Here is a 22,081-nt window from a genome sequence, read left to right as displayed (position 1 = left end):
TGTATTTTAGAACAGGATACATCGTGCCCTAAAATATATGTGAGATGGCCATCCTTGTACTGTAGCATGAACATTGAGTTTACAAACTGAAATGCATGTTAGCATAGGAATGCCCATCTTGAAAAATGGCTACTCGGATGCCCATACAGAGCAGAGTCTAATGGTTAAAACAGTGTACTGAGAACCAAGAAACACAGGTTCAAATCCCACTTCAGCTCTTTTTTTTTTTTAATTGTGAGGCCTCCAGGAACAGAAAAATACCTCCCTACTATACCTGAATGTGCACCACTTCTTCAGGCTTGCAGGCATCTCATATATTCCAGTACAGTAGTTATTTTTCTGTCCCTGGAGGGCTCACTCTTTAAAAAAATAAATAAAAATAAAAAGTGCTGAACTTTGGTACCTTGGTTCTCAGTCCGCTGCATTAACTGTTGGGCTATTTCTCAGATCTGCATGCTTTTTTTATTAACAACGTCCATAATACCTGAAGCTGTTATAGAGCCTTGTATTCCTTGCTGGTTTCACATTCTGTGGAAATGAAGGGGAACTGCAACCACTGGGAGATTAAGGAGTTGTTATGCCTTAGTCCTTCCAGTGGGCAGCTGCTCAGTCAGAGCACCTTTCTGTAACTTGGACATGCCAAGTACTAGGTCTAAATACAGACATCCATCTTTTTAGACTTGTGATCAGAGTTGGTCGTCCATATTTTAGCCCCTCCCTAGCCTCACCCAAAACACCCAGACCATGTACCCTCACCATATGGATGTACTGCAGAGTTAGACATCCATATCCTGGCTTTATGTAATTGGGATTTGAATGTCCATGCAATATGCCAGTTTCTTATTTTTATATCACAAATCTTGTCTTATTTAATTATCAATATTTCATCAAGTTTTCAAAAATAGTGTTCAGAAGTCACTTATCTCAATGTGAAGGACCAAACGCCCAACATGCATCGTGCTTGCTAGATGCTGCCTCAGGGATTGGCCCTTGAAAAGTAAATAACAAAAAACAACAATCAAAAACATGCTTAATTCAATACAATACAACAGCTGTGTGATATTCTGACATACCAATCTGAGCCAAACAACAATCATTCCTTCTCATTTGTTTCTTTTAAAATGGCAGCTCAAACAGGAAATCCATTTAAAAAGCAGGAACTGAGATGACAACCAGTCCAAATCTTAGTTTCATTATAATAACACCCAATCCAATTCCAAATTCAGGCCCTTGAAAGCAACAATATTTACAATAAATATCCAGCATTGTTCTTTGTAATTAAGTAGTTCTTGTATGTTACAGCCCTCCCAACCCAATTCAGTTTTGTCAATAATGCACCATCGATTATCCGTCAACCGATGGTGTTTATCCACCCAGTATTGTACCAGTGGGGCTGTTAGTATTGTATTAAACTTAATTATACATGACTTATGTTAATTAAGTGTGTAGGGGAGTACCTCTATTATTTTTTCCTGTACTGTAGTTCTTGAATTTTAGCAAAGCAGCAATTTACAATGAGCAAATCTAGCTCTGAGGTAAGCTTTCCTATTGATCTTTCTAGTGTAATGCCTTTCCAATAAAATCATCCGCAGTTCTTCAGCTTGAAATTTAAATTCCTCCAAAGTACAGCAGACACATCTAATACACAGAAACTGGCTGATAGGAAGACTGCTTTTAAGTTGATAAGGATGAAAACTGTGTAAGTGAAATAGTATATTTTTAGTTACCTCCTTCCTGTACAGAGTAGTATAAATGACAGAATCAACTCTGTAAACTCTTATGTTTAAAAAGTCTATCTGGATTTTTCTAGATATCACAGTAAACTGTAATGCTGGCGATAGTGAGTTCAGCCATTGAACCAACTGGTCTAAGGTCTCCTCAGTGTCTTCCCAAAACATCATCCAAAAAATGTTTCCAAAGTGAGATTTTTTTTTAAACCATGTAGAGCAATATAAATGATGTTCCTCAAAAGCTGCCACATAATGTGGCAGCTGAAGGTGCCAAAGAAACCCCCATGGCTACCCTTTGAGTTTGGTGATCCTAGGTCGGCTGCTACCCGGGGTGGATAGCTGCTGCGCACCCCCCCCCCCCCCCCCCCGCAGCGGCGTGCATCCCCCCAGGGTGCAGCACGACACGCCCCCGGCGCAATGCCCCCCCTCCCCGGCTCATCAAGCCCCCCCCCCCCCCCAGGTGCATTCTTGGCTGCTGGAGGGTGCAGAGAGCAGCCACTCGCCTGTCGGCTCCACTGGCTCCCTGTTCCCTCTGTCCCGGAACAGGAAGTAACCTGTTCCGAGGCAGAGGGAGCAGGGAACCAGCGGAGCTGACAGGCGCACGGCTGCTCTCTGCACCCTCCAGCAGCGTGCACCCGGAGCGGACCACCCCCACTGCCCCGCCCTTGCTACACCGCTGCCTACCATGGAACAAAAAATAGTTTTCATGAATTATTAATTACTCTAAACTCATTAAGAAAGTAGTAGGTATGCATTGGGGGGTGGGGGGGGGTATGGACGATATTCCAATGTTTTATAAGAGCGAACAATTCTTGTTGGGGAGTCTGTTTGTCCAAGGATACCATATCTAAAGTATTGAACATTGACCTCTCTGTTAAGTGAATTTCCTGGATTTCACACAAACAATGTTTAGTATCTTGTAAAGATTAATGCACCCCCTTGGGCTTTGGGTTGTAAGAAAATATCCAAAAATGTAATAAAAGGTCTCCAAAATTGAGTCCCTTAAAGCCACAATGGGGTGACCTGGTGGGTTGTTTAAATCTGTATGTATTTTGGGTTCAAAATAAAGGCGAGGAGTTTTAGGATGTAAATTATTCAAAAAAGTCATCTCCTTTTTAGTTATTATATTGGTCACCTTAGATATAGTATCCTTGTATACATAGATTCCACAACAAGAATTTTTATCTCTTATAAAACAAGTATTAGAAGATTATCTATTCCACCCCCCATGCATATCTAATGCTTTCTTAGGGTTCCTTTTACTGATTTTGCACTTGCTAAATGATAAGATACCCATTATATTCCTATGGGCATCTTATTTAGAACATGCTAAATGTGTTAGTGCACCTTAGTAAATGGGCCCCTTAGTGAGTTTTAGCATCATTAGTCATTCAAGAAAACTTGTGATCTGTGGATCTGGTCTTTTTCTATTTTATGATCTGTTCAAAATGATGTAGTTTACCATGATCAGTATGTAGTTGATAAATGTCTTTTGTATTAAGATGCATTATATAACGTTTTCAAGTATTCATATTTTTCTATTCTTTTAGGCATCCCTTGGGCTGTGCTTTATTTTGATGTTTGGAAACTCCATGTTGTTAACCTCATATTATGCTTCCTCTTTGGCAGTAATTTGGGTAAGCTTCATTTCTGAGGACTTGGTTCAAGCATTTTCTTAGTGTACCATATTCATATCTCATTTCCTAGGACAGCCTGCCTGATGAATAATTATTTGATATTATGCACCTTGCAATATTTAGGGGCTCATTTTCAAAACAGAAAAACGTCCTAAATGCAGCACAAAGCAGCAGATGGAAGTTTTTCTTGCAAAAAAATCCAGATCATTGTTTGCAAAACACATTTAAAAATGGTTTTCTATGCAGTTTGTCTGCAGTGCGTCCAGATCACAAGGGCACTTGTTAGGGGCATGTTGGGAGTGGGATTTGGGCATTCCCTCAACTTGGACATTTTTCTGCCATAATGGAATAAAGCAAAAACGTCTAGGGCTAAAAGTTGGACTTTGTGGTCTGAACCTGTTTCATAAAAAGGTGCCCTAAATAACCAGATGACAACTGAAGGGATTAAAGCATGACTTCCCACCCCCTTTACTCCCCCAGTGGGAATACTTCCCACCCCTCAAAGATGTGAAAGAAACAGTACATACCTGCCTCTATAATGGTATCAGATTTTATGGCCAGTTCTATTGGAGCAGTAAGCAGGTCCCTGGAGTAGCCTATTTGTCAGTGCAGTTCACTGTAGAGTAAGGGACCCAGGCCCGTATTGCATTCTTTTACACTTGTGGTGGAAAATGTGAGCCTTCCAAAACCGGCCAAAAAAGCAAACAGGATGCTAGGAATTATTGGGAAAGGGATAGTAAATAAGACCAAGAATACTATAATGTCTCTGTGTCGCTCCATGTTTTGACCTCACCTTGAGCATTGCATATTGAAACGTATAAAAGCCTATCTTCCCCTGAAAACGTTCTGGAATTTAGTACAATCCACGGTACTTACCCATGTCGACTACTGTAATAGCATTTTCCTTGGCTGCAGGGTCCATATCCTGAAAAAAACTTCAAACTGCCCAAAATCCTGCAGCGAGACTCATTTTTGGCAAATCATGTTTTGAATGCTTAACCCCTCTTCATGCAAAGTTTCACTGGCTTCCTATCAAAGAACGAATCAACTTCAAGGTCCATACATTAATCCACAAGATTATCCAAGGTGAATCTCCGGACTTTATGCTCAATCTGATTGACCTTCCTGCCAGAAACACGTCTGAATCTTCGCGAAATTACCTCAACCTGCATTACCCTAACTGCAAAGGAATCAAATACAAGACTTATTATGGTTCTAACTTCTCATTCTTAGGCAGCCAACCCTGGAATGCTCTCCCCAGATCTATCTGATCAATCTGTGATCCCCAGAGCTATCCGATCAATCTGTGACTACCTACCCTTCCGGAAAGCACTAAAAACTCATTCCATATCATCAAGCTGATCAATCCATAGACTGGTGGGTTGTGTCCATCTACCAGCAGGTGGAGATAGAGAGCAAACTTTTGCCTCCCTATATGTGGTCATGTGCTGCCGGAAACTCCTCAGTATGTTCTCTATCTCAGCAGGTGGTGGTCACACACAGCAGCAGCTCTGGCTAGGCCTCCAAGCCTAATTCTTAGGTTTTGTTGAGTGCCTGGGGTTGAGGGCTCTTTTGAGCAAGTGCAAACCTGGTGGTGCCAGGTCCCTCCTTTTCTCCCCCCTCCCGCTGGCTCCGTTAAAAAAAAAAAAAAAAAAAAAAAAAATTTGAACGTCCTTAAAGGCGTTTATTTCGACGTTTATTTAAGCGTCTATTGCAGCTACTCACTGGGACACCAGGTCGTTACAACTCGGAGCGGAAAGCAGGTAATTTTTACCTTTTTATAGCGGGCAGGGGGTTCCCCGATTCTTCTCCTTGTGGCATATGGCGTCGGAGGGCGAGGGCGCAAAGGGTCGCTCCCCGGGTCGCTTGAGCGCTTCTAGAGGGGATGCGGGGGGTCTTAAAGCCTGATTCGCCCTTGTTGGGTGACAGTTTCGTGACCGATGAATGTCCCGGTCCTTCCTCCGGCGTGGCGGTTTTTCCCGCCATAAACGCCCATCCCCCGCTCCTCGCCTCCGCCATCTTGGCCGGCCACGCGGCTCGGACGGCTTCTTCTTGGGCCGCCCTTGAGGTTGGAGACATTAATGCCATGAACGCCCTTAATTTGGGCGACGGCACAGAAGCGGCTAAAGTTAAGAGCCGTTCTTCCCGCGCGGCTCCTTTGCGGAGTTTCGCCCCGGACGCCATTTTGGATGCGCAGCATGTCTCTCCCCCGCTATTGCGAGCGCCGGTTGAGGGTGCGTCTAGGGCTGTTGCCCAGGCTGCGGAAGTGCACAGTCTGGGGGGTTTCTCCCCCGAGTTTGTTTTGCTGATGCATCAGGCCTTCCTCATGCACAACGCTGCCCCTGCTCCCTCGTCTGGTAAAGAGGTTGAGGTTCCCAGAGGTAAACGCCCTCGGGTTGATTCCCAGGCCTTGGAGGAATTTGTCTCCTCCGATGTAGATGAGGGCAGCGTGTCTGAGGTCTCCCAACGGTCCTTTGCGGATTCCTTGGAGGAGACGGATCCCCGCTCGGATGGAGCGGATGACCCCTCTGCAGCGCGGCTTTTTAGCCCAGAGGATTTGCCCAACCTGTTGTTACAGGCCATGGACACTTTGAAGATTTCCTCTCCGGAGGACGTCTCTCCCTCAGCCCCTGTTGGCTCTGCCATTATGCTGGGGACGAAGCGCCCGCCTAGAACCTTCCACGTGCATGATGCCATGCACACCTTAATTTCGGCTCAATGGGATGTCCCAGAAGCGAGCCTTAAAGTGGCTAGGGCTATGTCCCGCCTCTATCCTTTGGCTGTGAGTGAACGTGAGGCCTATCTGTGGCCTACCGTGGATTCTTTAATCACTGCGGTGACTAAGAAAACGGCGTTGCCGGTGGAAGGTGGCACGGCCCTAAAGGACGCCCAAGACAGAAGATTGGAGGCGGCCTTAAGGTCGTCCTTTGAGGCGGCTGCTTTAAGTTTGCAGGCCTCAGTTTGCGGCTCCTATGTGGCCAGGGCGTGCCTGACTATGGTGCAGCGGGCTTCCCCCTCGGATCATTCCTTGAGGGCTGATTGGCCGGCCCTGGAATCGGGCTTAGCCTATTTGGCAGACTTGCTGTATGATGTCTTGAGGGCCTCAGCGAAAGGCATGGCTCAGACAATCTCTGCGCGGCGGTGGCTTTGGCTGAAACATTGGTCTGCTGACCACGCCTCTAAATCCCGCCTGGCTAGGTTGCCTTTTAAAGGCAAGCTGCTCTTTGGGGTCGAGCTGGACAAAATCGTGACCGATCTCAGCACGTCTAAGGGCAAGAAATTACCAGAGGTCAGGGCTCGGGCTAGTACTCGTTCCGGTACCTCCAGAGGACGGTTGCAGGAAGCCCGTCGGTACCGCCCGGGCAAGTCGGGTTCCTCTGCCCCCTCTTCCTTCAAGAGGAATTTCTCCCCCAAGCAGCATTCCTTTCGCAGAGACCGCCGTCCCGGAGGTGCTTCCTCCGGTCCTCCCCCAGGGTATCGTACCCAATGACGGGGTCTTGGTCCACGCCCCAGTGCAGATTGGAGGACGGCTGTCCTCGTTTCTGGGCGAGTGGACCACAATAACTTCAGACGCGTGGGTGCTGGAAGTCATCAGAGACGGCTACAAACTAGAGTTCTGCCGACCCTTAAAAGACGGGTTTGTACTCTCTCCCTGCAAGTCTCCGGTCAAAGCTGTGGCAGTGCAGCAGACCTTGGACAATCTGATCCGCCTGGGCGCGGTCGTTCCGGTGCCAGAAAGTCAGCTTGGCAAGGGACGTTACTCCATTTACTTTGTGGTGCCAAAGAAAGGAGGTTCTGTCCGGCCTATCCTCGACCTCAAAGGGGTCAATCGGGCCTTGAAAGTGCGGCACTTTCGCATGGAGACTCTCCGCTCTGTTATAGCGGCAGTGAAGGCAGGAGAGTTCCTGGCATCCTTGGACATCAAGGAAGCGTACCTGCATATTCCCATCTGGCCTCCTCATCAACGCTTTCTGCGTTTTGCAGTCCTGGGACGACACTTCCAGTTCAGAGCCCTCCCTTTCGGGTTGGCTACTGCTCCGCGGACCTTTTCCAAAGTAATGGTGGTCATCGCGGCCTTCCTACGAAAGGAAGGGGTACAAGTCCATCCTTATCTGGACGACTGGTTGATCCGAGCCCCCTCTTATGCAGAGTGCGGCAAAGCTGTGGACCGGGTAGTTGCTCTTTTGAGCTCCCTGGGATGGATCATCAACTGGGAGAAGAGCCAGCTGCGCCCGACTCAGTCCCTGGAGTACCTGGGAGTTCGATTCGACACCCAAGTGGGCAGAGTGTTCCTGCCAGACAATCGGATTGTCAAACTTCAGGCTCAGGTGGACCAGTTCCTAGTAGCCTCTCCCCTTCGGGCTTGCGACTATGTGCAGCTGTTGGGCTCTATGACGGCCACGATGGAAGTTGTGCCCTGGGCCAGGGCTCATATGAGACCACTTCAACACTCTTTGCTGCAGCGCTGGACTCCGATGTCGGAGGATTATGCTGTGCGCCTTCCCTTGGACCCAGCAGTGCGCAAGGCGCTGAGCTGGTGGATGCAGACAGACAAGTTGTCTGCGGGAATGCCTCTGGTGACCCCAGAGTGGATTGTCGTCACGACGGACGCCTCGTTGTCGGGCTGGGGAGCCCACTGCTTGGGAAGGACAGCGCAGGGGCTCTGGTCTCCTGCAGAGGCAAAGTGGTCTATCAACCTCCTGGAACTCAGAGCCATTCGGTTGGCGCTTTTGGAGTTCATCCCGGTACTGGTGTTGAAGCCTGTACGGGTCTTGTCGGACAATGCCACGGCTGTGGCCTATGTCAACCGCCAGGGAGGTACCAAGAGCGCCCCTCTAGCCAAGGAGGCTATGAATCTTTGCCAGTGGGCGGAAGCGAACCTGGAGCAGCTTTCAGCGGCCCACATTGCCGGAGTCATGAATGTCAAGGCGGACTTTCTCAGTCGCCATACCTTGGAGCCCGGAGAGTGGCAGCTATCTGCTCAGGCGTTCTTGGACATCACGAAGCGCTGGGGCCAGCAGAGCCTAGATCTGATGGCGTCATCGGCCAATTGCCAAGTGCCGCGCTTTTTCAGCAGAGGACGGGACCCTCGATCCCTGGGAGTAGATGCTCTTCTCCAACAGTGGCCGACACAAGAGCTTCTCTATGTGTTCCCGCCCTGGCCCATGTTGGGCAGGGTGCTAGACCGGGTGGCAAAGCATCCCGGCAGGGTAATCCTGGTGGGTCCGGATTGGCCCAGGCGTCCCTGGTATGCGGACTTGATCAGGCTCTCAGTCGACGATCCTCTGCGGCTGCCAGTGGAGCAGGGCCTGTTACATCAGGGTCCCGTGGTGATGGAGGATCCCTCCCCCTTTGGTCTTACGGCCTGGCTATTGAGCGGCAGCGTCTGAGGAAGAAGGGCTTCTCAGACAAGGTCATCGCCACTATGCTGAGAGCGAGGAAGCACTCTACTTCTACTGCTTACGCCAGGGTTTGGCGTATCTTTGCAGCGTGGTGTGAAGCAGGCTCACTTTCTCCCTTCACTGCTCCAATTTCTTCAGTGTTGGCGTTCCTGCAAGAAGGTCTGGAGAAAGGCCTGTCGCTCAGTTCCCTTAAAGTCCAGGTAGCGGCTCTGGCTTGCTTCAGGGGCCGCCTGAAGGGTGCTTCCCTGGCTTCGCAGCCAGATGTGGTGCGCTTTCTCAAGGGAGTTAATCACCTGCGCCCTCCTCTGCACTCAGTGGTGCCTGCGTGGAATCTCAACCTGGTACTAAGAGCATTGCAGAAGCCGCCTTTTGAACCCTTGTCGAGGGCATCTCTGAAAGACCTGACGTTGAAAGCAGTCTTTTTGGTGGCTATCACTTCAGCCAGAAGAGTTTCCGAGCTTCAGGCGCTCTCATGTCGAGAGCCTTTTCTGCAGTTCACTGAGGCAGGAGTGACTATTCGCACAGTGCCTTCCTTCCTGCCCAAGATTGTTTCTCGCTTCCATGTGAATCAGCAGCTCTATCTCCCTTCCTTTCGTAGGGAGGACTACCCAGAGGAGTACTCTGCTCTTAAATATCTGGATGTGAGACGTGTCATCATCAGATACTTGGAAGTGACCAATGATTTCCGGAAATCGGATCATCTGTTTGTCCTGTTTGCAGGTCCTCGTAAGGGTCTGCAGGCTGCTAAGCCTACAGTGGCAAGATGGGTCAAGGAAGCCATTGCAGCGGCTTATGTGGCCGCGGGGAAGGTGCCGCCTAACCAGCTGAAGGCTCACTCCACGAGAGCTCAGGCGGCCTCGATGGCAGAGGCCGGCTCCGTCTCCTTGGAAGAGATATGCAAGGCGGCAACTTGGGCTTCGGCTCATACATTCTCCAAGCATTACCGTTTGACTGTGGCTGCACGGGCGGAGGCCCGGTTTGGAGCTTCAGTGTTGAGGTCAGGGATTTCAATGTCCCGCCCTGGGTGAGTACTGCTTCGGTACATCCCACCAGTCTATGGATTGATCAGCTTGATGATATGGAAGGTAAAATTATGTATAATCATACCTGATAATTTTCTTTCCATTAATCATAGCTGATCAATCCATAGCCCCTCCCAGATATCTGTACTGTTTTTATTCTGGTTGCATTTCAGGTTCAAGTTTAGTCTTCAGTTACTTCAGAAAGACTTCGTGTTCAAGTTTTTTCACTTGGATTCTTCAAGAGTTAAGACGAGTTTGTGTTACAGTGAGCTGCTGCATTCCTCTCCCCTCCGTTTTACGGGGCTGGATTGAGACTTAAAATTCTGCCGGCACTCCCTCCCGCTTCGTGCGGCTGTAGGGCAGCTTTGTACCCCTCCCGCTTCGGCGGTGTTAGGGTCAGTCAGCTCCTCCCGCGGTTGCGGTTGCAGGATAAGCCAGATCCCCCCGCATCGGCGGGTGTGGTGTCCCTCCCCCGCTCCGCGGGGATGAGCTGGACGGATTCCCCTCCCCCACTTTTGTGGGGATGAGCTGGGTTAATTCCCCTCCCCCGTTTCGGCGGTGGTGAGCTGGGCAGAGTGTCCCTTCGTGGGTGTAATTCTCTAAGTGCTGAGTCCTGCGGATGGAGCTTTGATATCGACATACTGAGGAGTTTCCGGCAGCACATGACCACATATAGGGAGGCAAAAGTTTGCTCTCTATCTCCACCTGCTGGTAGATGGACACAACCCACCAGTCTATGGATTGATCAGCTATGATTAATGGAAAGAAAATTATCAGGTATGATTATACATAATTTTACCTTTATTCAGGCAAGCCTATCCAAACAACCTTGATTAATCTTATGAATCATCTACCTACAAATACCCCATGATAACAAAATTGACCCAGACTACATCTCCCACCTTACTCCCCTCCCCATTGCCTATTTCTACCTATTGTAAATAATTTGCGTGCTCCCACCAATTATTCTGACCTCATATTTCCCCAGACTGCTCATGCAGGCTGGGTACTAACAGGCTCCATAATCAGAAGGACTCGCTGGGATATAAGATAGTTTATTACAATCTCACCAACAGCAGTACAGGCAAATTAGGCATTCATTTCTGGATCATGATGGGACAACATTTCACACAGCAGGTGCAGGCTGATCTCTCTCCCCAGCCTTCCGGAGCCTTTTGAAGTCTTCTGATCCTAATACCCTTCTGACTGCCCTTTTTACACCATTTTGACCCTCTTCATTCCAATGGACCCTAGCTTTCTCACCAGAGCTCTTGGCCCTTATCAGTTGATCAGAATGACTTCACATGTTCCCAAACTCTAAGTATAAGCAAATTATGTTTAGGACAACATCTGCGAAGAAATAATGTCACAGGTCATTTTGCCCTCCTCAGCTCCCCCTCCTTCTACTTGCACCTGACCCATTACTCACTTGCATTAGCCAAAACATCTTAGCTCATGACTTCTCGCAGGTGCCAGTCCCAGGATTGTTGACAAGAGCAAATGCCCCCTCCCTTGCCAGCTCTCTGGGAACTCACTTCAGCTTTGTGCTGCAGTGAAATGTATTTTGTATCAGAGATGATTTTTGATTTTAAGAGGCCTATCTCTTAGCCTGAGCCATTGGCCTGTATTTCACTAAAAGCAAGGACTAGTATATTTCTACACTATTCATCTTGTCTTTTACTTAACTTTCACCCTCTAATAATATTCTGTATTCCTTTTACTATGTAAGCCGCATTGAACCTGCTTTGAGTGGGAAAGCACGAGATACAAACGTAATAATAATAATAATTCAGTTCTTGTCATCATACCTCAAGAAATATATAGCAAAATTAGAAAAGGTTCAAAGAAGAGCGACTAAAATGATAAAGGGGATGGAACTCCTCTCATATGAGGAAAGGCTAAAGAGGTTAGGGCTCTTCAGCTTGGAAAGAGACAGCTGAGGGGAGATATGATTGAGGTCTACAAAATCCTGAGTGGTGTAGAATGAGTAGAAGTGAATTAATTTTTCACTTTTTCAAAAAGTAGGAAGACTATGAGGCATATTTTCAAAGCACTTTGGGAGGCTAAGTTCCATAGTTTTCTATGGAACTTTGGGAGGCTAAGTGCTTTGAAAATAAGCCTCTATGGGACACTCAAAGTTACATGAAAATACTTTTAAAACAAATAGGAAGAAATATTTTTTCATTCAACGAATACTTAAGCTCTGGAAATCATTGCTGGAGGGTGTGCTAACAGCAGTTAGTGTATCTGGGTTTGGACAAGTTCCTGGAGGAAAAGTCCATAGTCTGCTATTGAGACACATAGGGAAGCCACTATTTGCCCTGCGATTGGTAGCATGGAATGTTGCTACTATTTGGGTTTCTGTCTGATACTTGTGATCTGGCTTGGCCACTGTTGGAAATAGGATAATGGGCTAGATGGACCATTGATCTGACTTGTTATGGCTATTCTTATGTTCACCAAAAACCTACTATACCCACATATAGATGACAACTGCAGGTATAAGGGCTATTTTAGTGGTGTACAGTAGGTTTTTAACGGGTTTGGAGGGCTCCCTTTTCAATATAAAGGGGTAACAGATGTGTACCTGGGACCTTTGATGTGAAGTCCACTGCAGCGCCCCCTATGGTGCCCCACTGGTATGTCTGTTTGGTCATTCTGCTAAGAATGCTGCCCCCCCCCCCCCCCCCCCCCCCCCCATGTATCCCAATGGCTTGTTTTTGTATTTTTTGCTTGGACTTTTTTTTTTTCTAAAATGGTCTCAAGAAAACGCACTGAGCACAAAAGGCCTGATTGTATTTATGATGCCTAAAAAATCGTCATCGAAAAAAAATGTGCCTAAAGTTAGGTACGGTTTATAGAATGCGCCTAGCGGCCATTTACGCTAAGTAAGTGTAAGTTCCCAAGCTTAACTAAGGTGGGGAGCGATGTATTCTATAACACTGCGCATAAATTTTAGGAATACCCACGACTCACCCGTGCTGCTCCTATGGCCACACCCACTTTTAAGATCCGTATGGTAGAATGAATATACGTGCACCACTTTATGAAATATGCTTAGCAGGTTGAGCATGTAAATTCTAATTAGTGCCAATTACTACAGTTAATTGCTTGTTAGGGTCCAATTATCGGCACTGATTGGCTCATTAATTGAGTTAAGTTAAGCAAGCAATTGAGCCATGCAGTCAGAATTCCATGTGTAACTTTAGTTGCCATATATAGAATCTGGAAGAAAACGTCTAGAAATTGTCATTTTCGAAACTAAAAGATAGACATTTTTCAGGTTTGAAAATGACCATGTTCATCATTTGATTTTTGGACGTTTTGAGCAAAACGTACAAAGTTGGATTTAGACGTCATATAGAAAATGCTCCTTTTTAATTCCACTCTTATTTCTTATTTATTTCAGTATATGCTTGTCTAATTATATCTATCCTGCTTTAAAATTAATTTTGTTTGTTTGTTTAATCATCTCTATTAGGTTGTTGTATCTCACCTTGGGTACTTTCATAGAAAGGTGTATCATAAATTAAAATGTTATGCTTTGTATATACCTGATTTATTTATTATCTGAAACATTACTTTCTTATAGGGAGTAACTGTTAACAGAGCCGAGCTCTTGAAATGGTGTCCTACTGAAGCAATATCTTGGGTAAGAACAAATATGCTTAATTTTGAGCAGGTGCTTACAGGGTATATTTTATTTGAATTATATCATGTGCTGTGCTTTGCCTCCTAAAACTACTTTTTTCCTTGTCATCAAGCAGATGCAGCCATTACAGATGGGTTATGTCCATCAACCAGCAGAAGGAGATAGAGAGCACACTTTTTCAATGCCTCATACCAGCTTGCTCCACTGCCTCTCTTCTGTATTCTCTATCTCCCCTAGCAGAGTGGCTGCAGCTTCTTCAGCTCCATCTAAAATCTGCCTGGAGGTTGCTCCTGTGCTTTTGCCAGTTGTTAGCAGGGGTGTTGGAGGCTATAGCAGCTTCACTTTAAAGGCACATAGGTTCGCCCTTTCCCTGCTTTACCCATACCTCCGTGGATGTGGACACATTGCTTAGTTTTCCCTGTCCTTCCCCACCAACAGTGGATGCAGGCACATAGGTTCGCCCTTTCCCTGCCTTTCCTACTCACCTGAGCCTCTGGAGTTCTATTTACCTCTGCTTTCCTCACAGCGTTAAAAAAAAAAAAAGAAACGGAGGTTTTTCCTTGCCTTTTTCTGTGGGACTGGAGCTGTGATACTCGGTCCAGTGAGGTAAGAGTGTTTTCTGACTCCTCCGGGGTGGGCCCGTGATCGGGGCGATTTGGCGCGAACCACCATTTTGCATTTTACCGCCATTTTCGGCGATGGCTGCGGAGACAGTAAAGCGCTGTTCCAAGTGTGGCAAGCGCAGATCAGCAGCGGGGCTCTGTAAATCGTGCTGTACAGACGTTAGAGCTGGCCCGAGCATGGCGAGCGACGATTCTTCGAGCTCTGAGCTGGCATTGACATCTTTTAGTCCACAAGAGTGCACTCCTCCTCTGTTACTCAGAGTTGGAGCCAGGAAGGTTTCCTTACTACAGCCTATTTGATATGCTCTGCCAGTTTGGACTATGTTGGGAGGGGAATGGCCCCAACCTGTTGGCAGGATCCAGTGTGCCTATAGCCAGGACTCAGGATGTTAGAAGTCCCAAAATTGGTGTTTGTGAGGAGAAATATGACATTACTCCTGTGGCCAGACTGTCAACAGTGTCTGTTTCTTCAGCAAAACAACATGGAGCAGAAGCTCTAGTGACTTTGAGTAGTAATTTGGTACTCCCGGTGGCTCAGGTTTTCTTTGCCACAACCTAAAGTGTTTACCTTGGATTCTATTTAGGAGGCTGTTGTGGGCCTGGGGGAGTCTTATCCCCACAGATTGCTGAGTTGCAAAGATAGGTCTCAGCCTATGGAGACCAGATTAAAAATTTGGAAAGCTAAATGGTCTAAGCTTCACTCTGATTTTCAGGAGTTAAATTAAAAAGTTTAGGCAATTCAAGCAACAGATTCAGCTTTGATTAAAGAATTTTCTGCTTTGAAAATTAAAATTGAAAATTTAGAAAACATGGTGAGATGGTGTACTAATTTAAGACTGATTGATTAATTTCCTAAAATCATATATAATAATACTGAGGGATATTTTAATTAGTATTTAATTGAGTACTTGAACGTTACAACTGACCTTTTTCCACCAATTCCAAAAGTGTATTATTTGGCTTTGCCTTAAAAGTAAGCAGCTCTGTTAGGGATGAATGATCATGTTGACTCATCTTTTGATGATTCTGTTTTATTGAAATCTTCATTGAAAGAGATCTTGCACCTGCAACTTTGATTGAGTCCTTTGTGCTTTTGATAGAGACTGGCTCCTCAGGCAGTACTTTACACACCTTCAGACTCCTGTTTTGAATTGTGATGTTAGAAGAACAAACCACTTCCTTCTCTTCTGTGTTTCCTTAGCTATGCCAGGAAAAAGTCTAAGACCAGAGGTATTACAGTTGATTGTTCTTTTCTTTTTAAAATTTCCATGTAAATGTATTGTAAAATTTTGTTCTATTAAATATGTATTCTTTGAACTGTCTCAAGTTGTGGCCTTTTATAAATAGCAATAGAATTAACAGGTACGTTGGTTACTCCAGTGTGATTTACTCTGATTGATTTTCTGCAGCTAAAAGGGACTGTGGTCTTGTAGCTATTTCTTACTTTTTTTTTTCTTTTTTGAGAAAGTTTTTTCCTTGTGTTTTTGTTTATTAATGTATAGCTAACCTGTAAAAGAATTTCTTTGTTTTGGTTTTGTTGGAAATTAAAAAAAAAAAAAGAAATGGCAGGTTTTAGCAGTCTATTGCAGCATTTCCCAAACAGTGTGCCACAGCGAATTCACAGAGGTGTCGCGGGGTGCAGATGGGAGTTCATGTAAAGCGCCGGAAAAAGTGTTGCAGCAAGAAGCAGGGAGCGCACCTCCTTCCCCCGGCAATAATCCTTACGAGTTTGTGTAGTGGCATTACAGCGCCTATGTGAGCTACATATGTCTTCAGCAAGCTACCAGTCACAGCTCACCTGTGATTGGTCACGGAGCCTGTCTGACTCTTAAAAGAGCAATCTTGATTGGGAGGCATCTCACATCTTTACAGACTATACAGCCAAGGTTGGAGAGGTGGAAAGGTGAGTCTCAATGTGCGGGATGACTAGCACGAGATATAGGAACAGTTGGCTGCATTGACTAAAAAGGCAGATGTTTATGAACACCAGCTAGACGATTAAAATAATTTAGTTCTTGGCCCTGCTGGATTCTTTACCAGACTCAGAACTGGTCAGCTTTGTTGAACAATGGCTCCCTTAGGCCTTAAAATGGTGACCACATAGGCAAGCTGTGGGTGGAGCGGGCCCCACAGATTGGGAAACAAGACAGATGCTGCTTCAAGGTCAAGGGTGATCATTGCAGAACTCATGCACACAAGATAGCAATACTGCAAGGCTATGGAAAACAGCAAAATTTATGCACCCAGGGCAAAAAGATTTTCGTTTTTTCAGGATTACTTGGTATGGATTCCATCACAGAGAAGCACCATTACAGGAATTTATTCCTAGTTGATGGAAGGCAATTTGCGCTTTGTTCTGATGTATCTGGCATGTTTAAAGTTTGGGGAAAATGGCGTGCAACATATTTTTGACTCTATGTAGATAGATATGATTCACAAATTATGGACTGCTATCTGACTCCAGCACTGTAACGTGGAGTTGGAGGCAGAATTGAGTGATTCATGAGGCGGTGTGCCTTTCGCTTATTCAGCCTTGGCTGGAGGGACACTTGTGCTTGGATTCGAAGGCTTGACTGTTGTGTTCGATTTAATGGACTGCACAGAAAGTGAGTACAGAAGCTCCCTAAATGTTTCGTTTTCTCCAGTTACAATGTCAGTGTGAGTGGGATTTGTCTGTGGTTGAGCTGTTTTGTGTGGATGTTGATAGGAGGATAGGTGCTATGAGGAAACAATTACTATGAGCTGAAAATTTAATTTGAAGTGTGATTGTCTGGTGAGATTGAGAGTGGTGATGGGTAGGGAGTGGAGTGAGTGAGATATATGTTGAATTATGGCATAGAATTAGTTCTACTTAATGAGGATTCACTCATTTTGGATTTTGGGATATAAGGGGGGAGGTAGAAAGGAAAGTGCACATTTTGAAACATGACATTCTCACTGAGTAGTGTGAGAAGGGGGACAGCTGAGAGTTTTGGAGAGGAAGGGAGTGGGGTGGGAAGGCATTTTTTGTTTTGTTCTTAGAGGTTTTCAATCCAGTCCTGGGGGCACACCCAGCCAGTTGGGGTTTTCAGGATATCCCCATTGACTTCAATGTACTAATTTAATTCAATGGGGATATCCTGAAAACCCCAACTGGCTGGGTGTGCCCCAAGGACTGGATTCAAAACATCTGAGGTAGAGGGTGGAGGCTGGGCACATTGCACCATGTGGAAGAGGTAAACTTTAGAGAAATGCTGTTCTAAGTCTGATAATACAAGTTCTCCGAGGACAAGCAGGCTGCTTGTTCTCACTGATGGGTGACGTCCACGGCAGCCCCTCCAATCGGAATCTTCACTAGCAAAGTCCTTTGCTAGCCCTCGCGCGCACCGCGCATGCGCGGCCGTCTTCCCGCCCGAAACCGGCTCGAGCCGGCCAGTCTTCTTTCGTCCGCACTCGGTACGGTCGTGTTTTCGCCGTGTCGAGCCCCGGAAAGTCGACCTCGCGCGTCCTTTTTTCGACGTGTTTTTTCTTCGGAAAATCCTCAAACTGTTTGGGAAGTGCTCCGGAAGCCCTCTCGGGTTTCGTTTGCCCCTTCCCGTATTTTTCAGATTTTGCCCCGGTAAGTTTTCTTTCGTCGTCGGGGTAGGCCTCTTTTCGGCCTCGGTCGAGATTTTTCTCCCTTGAAGTTTTGGTGCTCACTTTCGTCATTTCGGATTTTGATTTCGCCGGCGTGATTTTTCCGCCCATGACATCGAAGCCTTCCAGCGGCTTCAAGAAGTGCACCCAGTGCGCCCGGGTAATCTCGCTCACTGATAGGCACTCGTCGTGTCTTCAGTGTCTGGGGGCCGAGCACCGTCCTCAGAACTGTAGCGAGATTGGCCCAGTGGAACGTTTTGTTCTCGGGCTCTTCGTCGGCATCGACACCGGGGTCATCGAGTGCATCGACGTCGTCAGCGTCCAGACCTTCATCCTCGGCCGCCAGTGCATCGAGTGCATCGAGGCATCGACCCTCTGCATCGGCGCCGAGACATCGGATAGCTGCATCGACGTCGGTGGTACCGGGACCGCGTCTGCTGATGTCGTCGGACGGTGGTGCATCGTCAGGAGTGCAGGTGAGGGCTGTCCATTCCCCTGCTGGTGGCGGTGAGCCTTCGGGTGGGTCTCCCCCTACCCTGAGGGCTCCTGCGGTACAGCCCCCCCGAGATCGACCTCCTTCGACCTCGGCCCCGAGGAAGCGACGGCTGGATTCTACGTCCTCCTCGTCGGTGCCGGGGAGCTCCGGTGACATGCTTCGGAAGAAGTCGAAGAAGCATCGACACCGGTCCTCTCCCCGCGTCAGCACCGAGAGCTCTGGGTCGCCGAGGGAGTCGGCACCCAGCAGGCATCGGCACCGAGAGGACCGCTCACCCTCTGTTCAGGAGGTGTCGATGCGCTCCACTCTGGACAGCCCGGAACAGCCTCCACGCCCGGAACAGGTTCTGACGTTGACGCCTGCATCGACCTCCATGCCTTTCTCTGCAGCCGCTCTGAACGAGAGCCTCCGGGCCGTTCTCCCAGAGATTCTGGGAGAGCTGTTGCGCCCTACCCCTCCGGTACCGGCGGTGCTTGCGCCTCCGGTACCGTCGAGCGTGGCGCTGGCTGGCCCATCGCCCGGGGTGAGGTCCCCGACGTCGGTACCGCGTGCGGTGCCGACTGCGGCCACCTCCCAGGAAGGCTCCCCGACTACGTCGGCGGAGGGAGCTTCGCCGATGCGGGCGAGGGAGTCTACCTCTCGACGCCCCCATCGTGGACGTGGCTCCACTGAGTCGAGCCGGGCGAGGTTGCAGACACAGGTTCGTGAACTTGTGTCTGACACCGAAGGCGAGGCCTCGTGGGAGGAAGAGGAAGACCCCAGATATTTCTCTGACGAGGAGTCTGAGGGTCTTCCTTCTGATCCCACTCCCTCCCCTGAAAGACAGCTTTCTCCTCCTGAGAGTCTGTCTTTCGCTTCCTTTGTCCGGGAGATGTCTACGGCCATCCCCTTCCCGGTGGTTGTGGAGGACGAGCCCAGGGCTGAAATGTTTGAGCTCCTGGACTATCCTTCTCCACCTAAGGAAGCGTCCACTGTTCCCTTGCACCATGTCCTGAAAAAGACATTGCTTGTGAACTGGACCAAGCCATTAAGTAATCCCCACATTCCCAAGAAGATCGAGTCCCAGTACCGGATCCATGGGGACCCAGAGCTGATGCGCACCCAGTTGCCTCACGACTCTGGAGTTGTGGATCTGGCCCTAAAGAAGGCTAAGAGTTCTAGGGAGCATGCTTCGGCGCCCCCGGGCAAAGACTCTAGAACCTTAGACTCCTTTGGGAGGAAGGCCTACCATTCCTCTATGCTCGTGGCCAAAATCCAGTCTTACCAGCTCTACACGAGCATACACATGCGGAACAATGTGCGGCAGTTGGCGGGCTTGGTTGATGCTCTCCCCCCTGAGCAAGCCAAGCCTTTTCAGGAGGTGGTCAGGCAGCTGAAGGCGTGCAGAAAATTCCTGGCCAGAGGGGTGTATGACACCTTCGATGTTGCGTCCAGGGCCGCTGCTCAAGGTGTGGTGATGCGCAGGCTCTCATGGCTGCGTGCCTCCGACCTGGAGAATAGACTCCAGCAGCGGATTGCGGACTCGCCTTGCCGTGCGGACAATATTTTTGGAGAGAAGGTCGAGCAGGTGGTAGAGCATCTCCACCAGCGGGACACCGCATTCGACAAGTTCTCCCGCCGGCAGCCTTCAGCCTCTACCTCTACAGGTAGAAGATTTTTGGGGGGAAGGAGGACTGTTCCCTACTCTTCTGGCAAGCGTAGGTACAATCCCCCTTCTCGACAGCCTGCGGCCCATGCTAAGCCCCAGCGCGCTCGCTCTCGTCAGCAGCGTGCGCCTCAGCAAGGCCCCGCGGCTCCCCAGCAAAAGCAAGGGGCGAGCTTTTGACTGGCTCCAGCAGAGCATAGCCGACATCCAAGTGTCCGTGCCGGGCGACCTGCCGGTCGGGGGGAGGTTGAAAGCTTTTCACCAAAGGTGGCCTCTCATAACCTCCGATCAGTGGGTTCTGCAAATAGTCCGGCAAGGATACACCCTGAATTTGACCTCAAAACCTCCAAATTGTCCACCGGGAGCTCAGTCTTACAGCTTCCAGCACAAGCAGGTACTTGCAGAGGAACTCTCCGCCCTTCTCAGCGCCAATGCGGTCGAGCCCGTGCCATCCGGGCAAGAAGGGCTGGGATTCTATTCCAGTTACTTCCTTGTGGAAAAGAAAACAGGGGGGATGCGTCCCATCCTAGACCTAAGGGCCCTGAACAAATATCTCGTAAAAGAAAAGTTCAGGATGCTTTCCCTGGGCACCCTACTTCCCATGATTCAGGAAAACGATTGGCTATGCTCTCTGGACTTGAAGGATGCCTACACACACATCCAGATACTGCCAGCTCACAGACAGTATCTGCGATTTCAGCTGGGCACACGTCACTTCCAGTACTGTGTGCTACCCTTTGGGCTCGCCTCTGCGCCCAGGGTGTTCACAAAGTGCTTGGCTGTAGTAGCAGCAGCACTTCGCAGGCTGGGGGTGCACGTGTTCCCATATCTCGACGATTGGCTGGTGAAGAACACGTCCGAGGCAGGAGCCCTGCAGTCCATGCAGATGACTATTCGCCTCCTGGAGCTACTGGGGTTTGTGATAAATTACTCAAAGTCCCATCTTCTCCCAGCACAGAGACTCGAATTCATAGGAGCTCTGCTGGATTCTCGGACGGCTCGCGACTATCTCCCAGAGACGAGAGCCAACAACTTGTTCTCCCTCGTCTCGCGGGTGCGAGCGTCCCAGCGGATCACAGCTCGGCAGATGTTGAGATTACTGGGCCACATGGCCTCCACAATTCATGTGACTCCCATGGCCCGCCTTCACATGAGATCTGCTCAATGGACCCTAGCTTCTCAGTGGTTTCAGGCTGCTGGGGATCTAGAAGACGTGATCCACCTGTCCACGAGTTTTCTCGAATCCCTGTATTGGTGGACGATTTGGTTCAATTTGACTCTGGAACGTCCTTTCCAAATTCCTCAGCCACAAAAAGTGCTGACCACGGATGCGTCTCTCCTGGGATGGGGAGCTCATGTCGATGGGCTTCACACCCAAGGAAGCTGGTCCCTCCAGGAACGCAGGTCTACAGATCAATCTCCTGGAGTTGCGAGCGATCTGGAACGCTCTGAAGGCTTTCAGAGATCGGCTGTCCCACCAAATTATCCAAATTCAGACAGACAACCAGGTTGCCATGTACTATGTCAACAAGCAGGGGGGCACCGGATCTCGCCCCCTGTGTCAGGAAGCCGTCAGCATGTGGCTCTGGGCTCGCCGTCAAGGCATGGTGCTCCAAGCCACATATCTGGCAGGCATAAACAACAGTCTGGCCGACAGGTTGAGCAGGATTATGCAACCTCACGAGTGGTCGCTCAACTCCCGAGTGGTGCGCCAGATCTTCCAAGCGTGGGCCAGATCTTCCAAGCGTGGGGCACCCCCTTGGTGGATCTCTTCGCATCTCGAGCAAACCACAAAGTCCCTCAGTTCTGTTCCAGGCTTCAGGCCCCCGGCAGACTAGCATCGGATGCCTTCCTCCTGAATTGGGGGGAGGGCCTGCTGTATGCTTATCCTCCCATTCCTCTGGTGGGGAAGACTTTGTTGAAACTCAAGCAAGACCGAGGCACCATGATTCTGATTGCTCCTTTTTGGCCGCGTCAGATCTGGTTCCCTCTTCTTCTGGAGTTATCCTCCGAAGAACCGTGGAGATTGGAGTGTTTTCCGACCCTCATCACGCAGGACGAAGGGGCTCTTCTGCATCCCAGCCTCCGGTCCCTGGCTCTCACGGCCTGGATGTTGAGAGCGTAGACTTTGCCTCTTTGGGTCTGTCAGAGGGTGTCTCCCGCATCTTGCTTGCTTCCAGGAAAGATTCCACTAAGAGGAGTTACTTCTTTCTATGGAGGAGGTTTGCCGTCTGGTGTGACAGCAAGGCCCTAGATCCT

At 48.6% G+C, this 22,081-nt stretch overlaps 1 protein-coding gene across 1 annotated transcript in view; it reads left to right on the top strand.

Moving 5' to 3' along the window:
- Positions 1–22,081, top strand: part of DPY19L1 (dpy-19 like C-mannosyltransferase 1) — a 286,868-nt gene that overhangs the window by 126,807 nt on the left and 137,980 nt on the right. The window contains exons 11-12 of the mRNA XM_030204533.1: positions 3,281–3,367; positions 13,384–13,443. Coding sequence (XP_030060393.1) covers positions 3,281–3,367; positions 13,384–13,443 — 147 coding nt within the window. The remainder of the gene's footprint in view (positions 1–3,280; positions 3,368–13,383; positions 13,444–22,081) is intronic.

This window comes from Microcaecilia unicolor, chromosome 1 (assembly GCF_901765095.1).
Source record: "Microcaecilia unicolor chromosome 1, aMicUni1.1, whole genome shotgun sequence".
Taxonomy (NCBI): domain Eukaryota; kingdom Metazoa; phylum Chordata; class Amphibia; order Gymnophiona; family Siphonopidae; genus Microcaecilia; species Microcaecilia unicolor.
The sequence above is the reverse complement of the archived record's forward strand: the minus strand, read 5'-3'. Positions and strand labels throughout refer to the sequence as shown.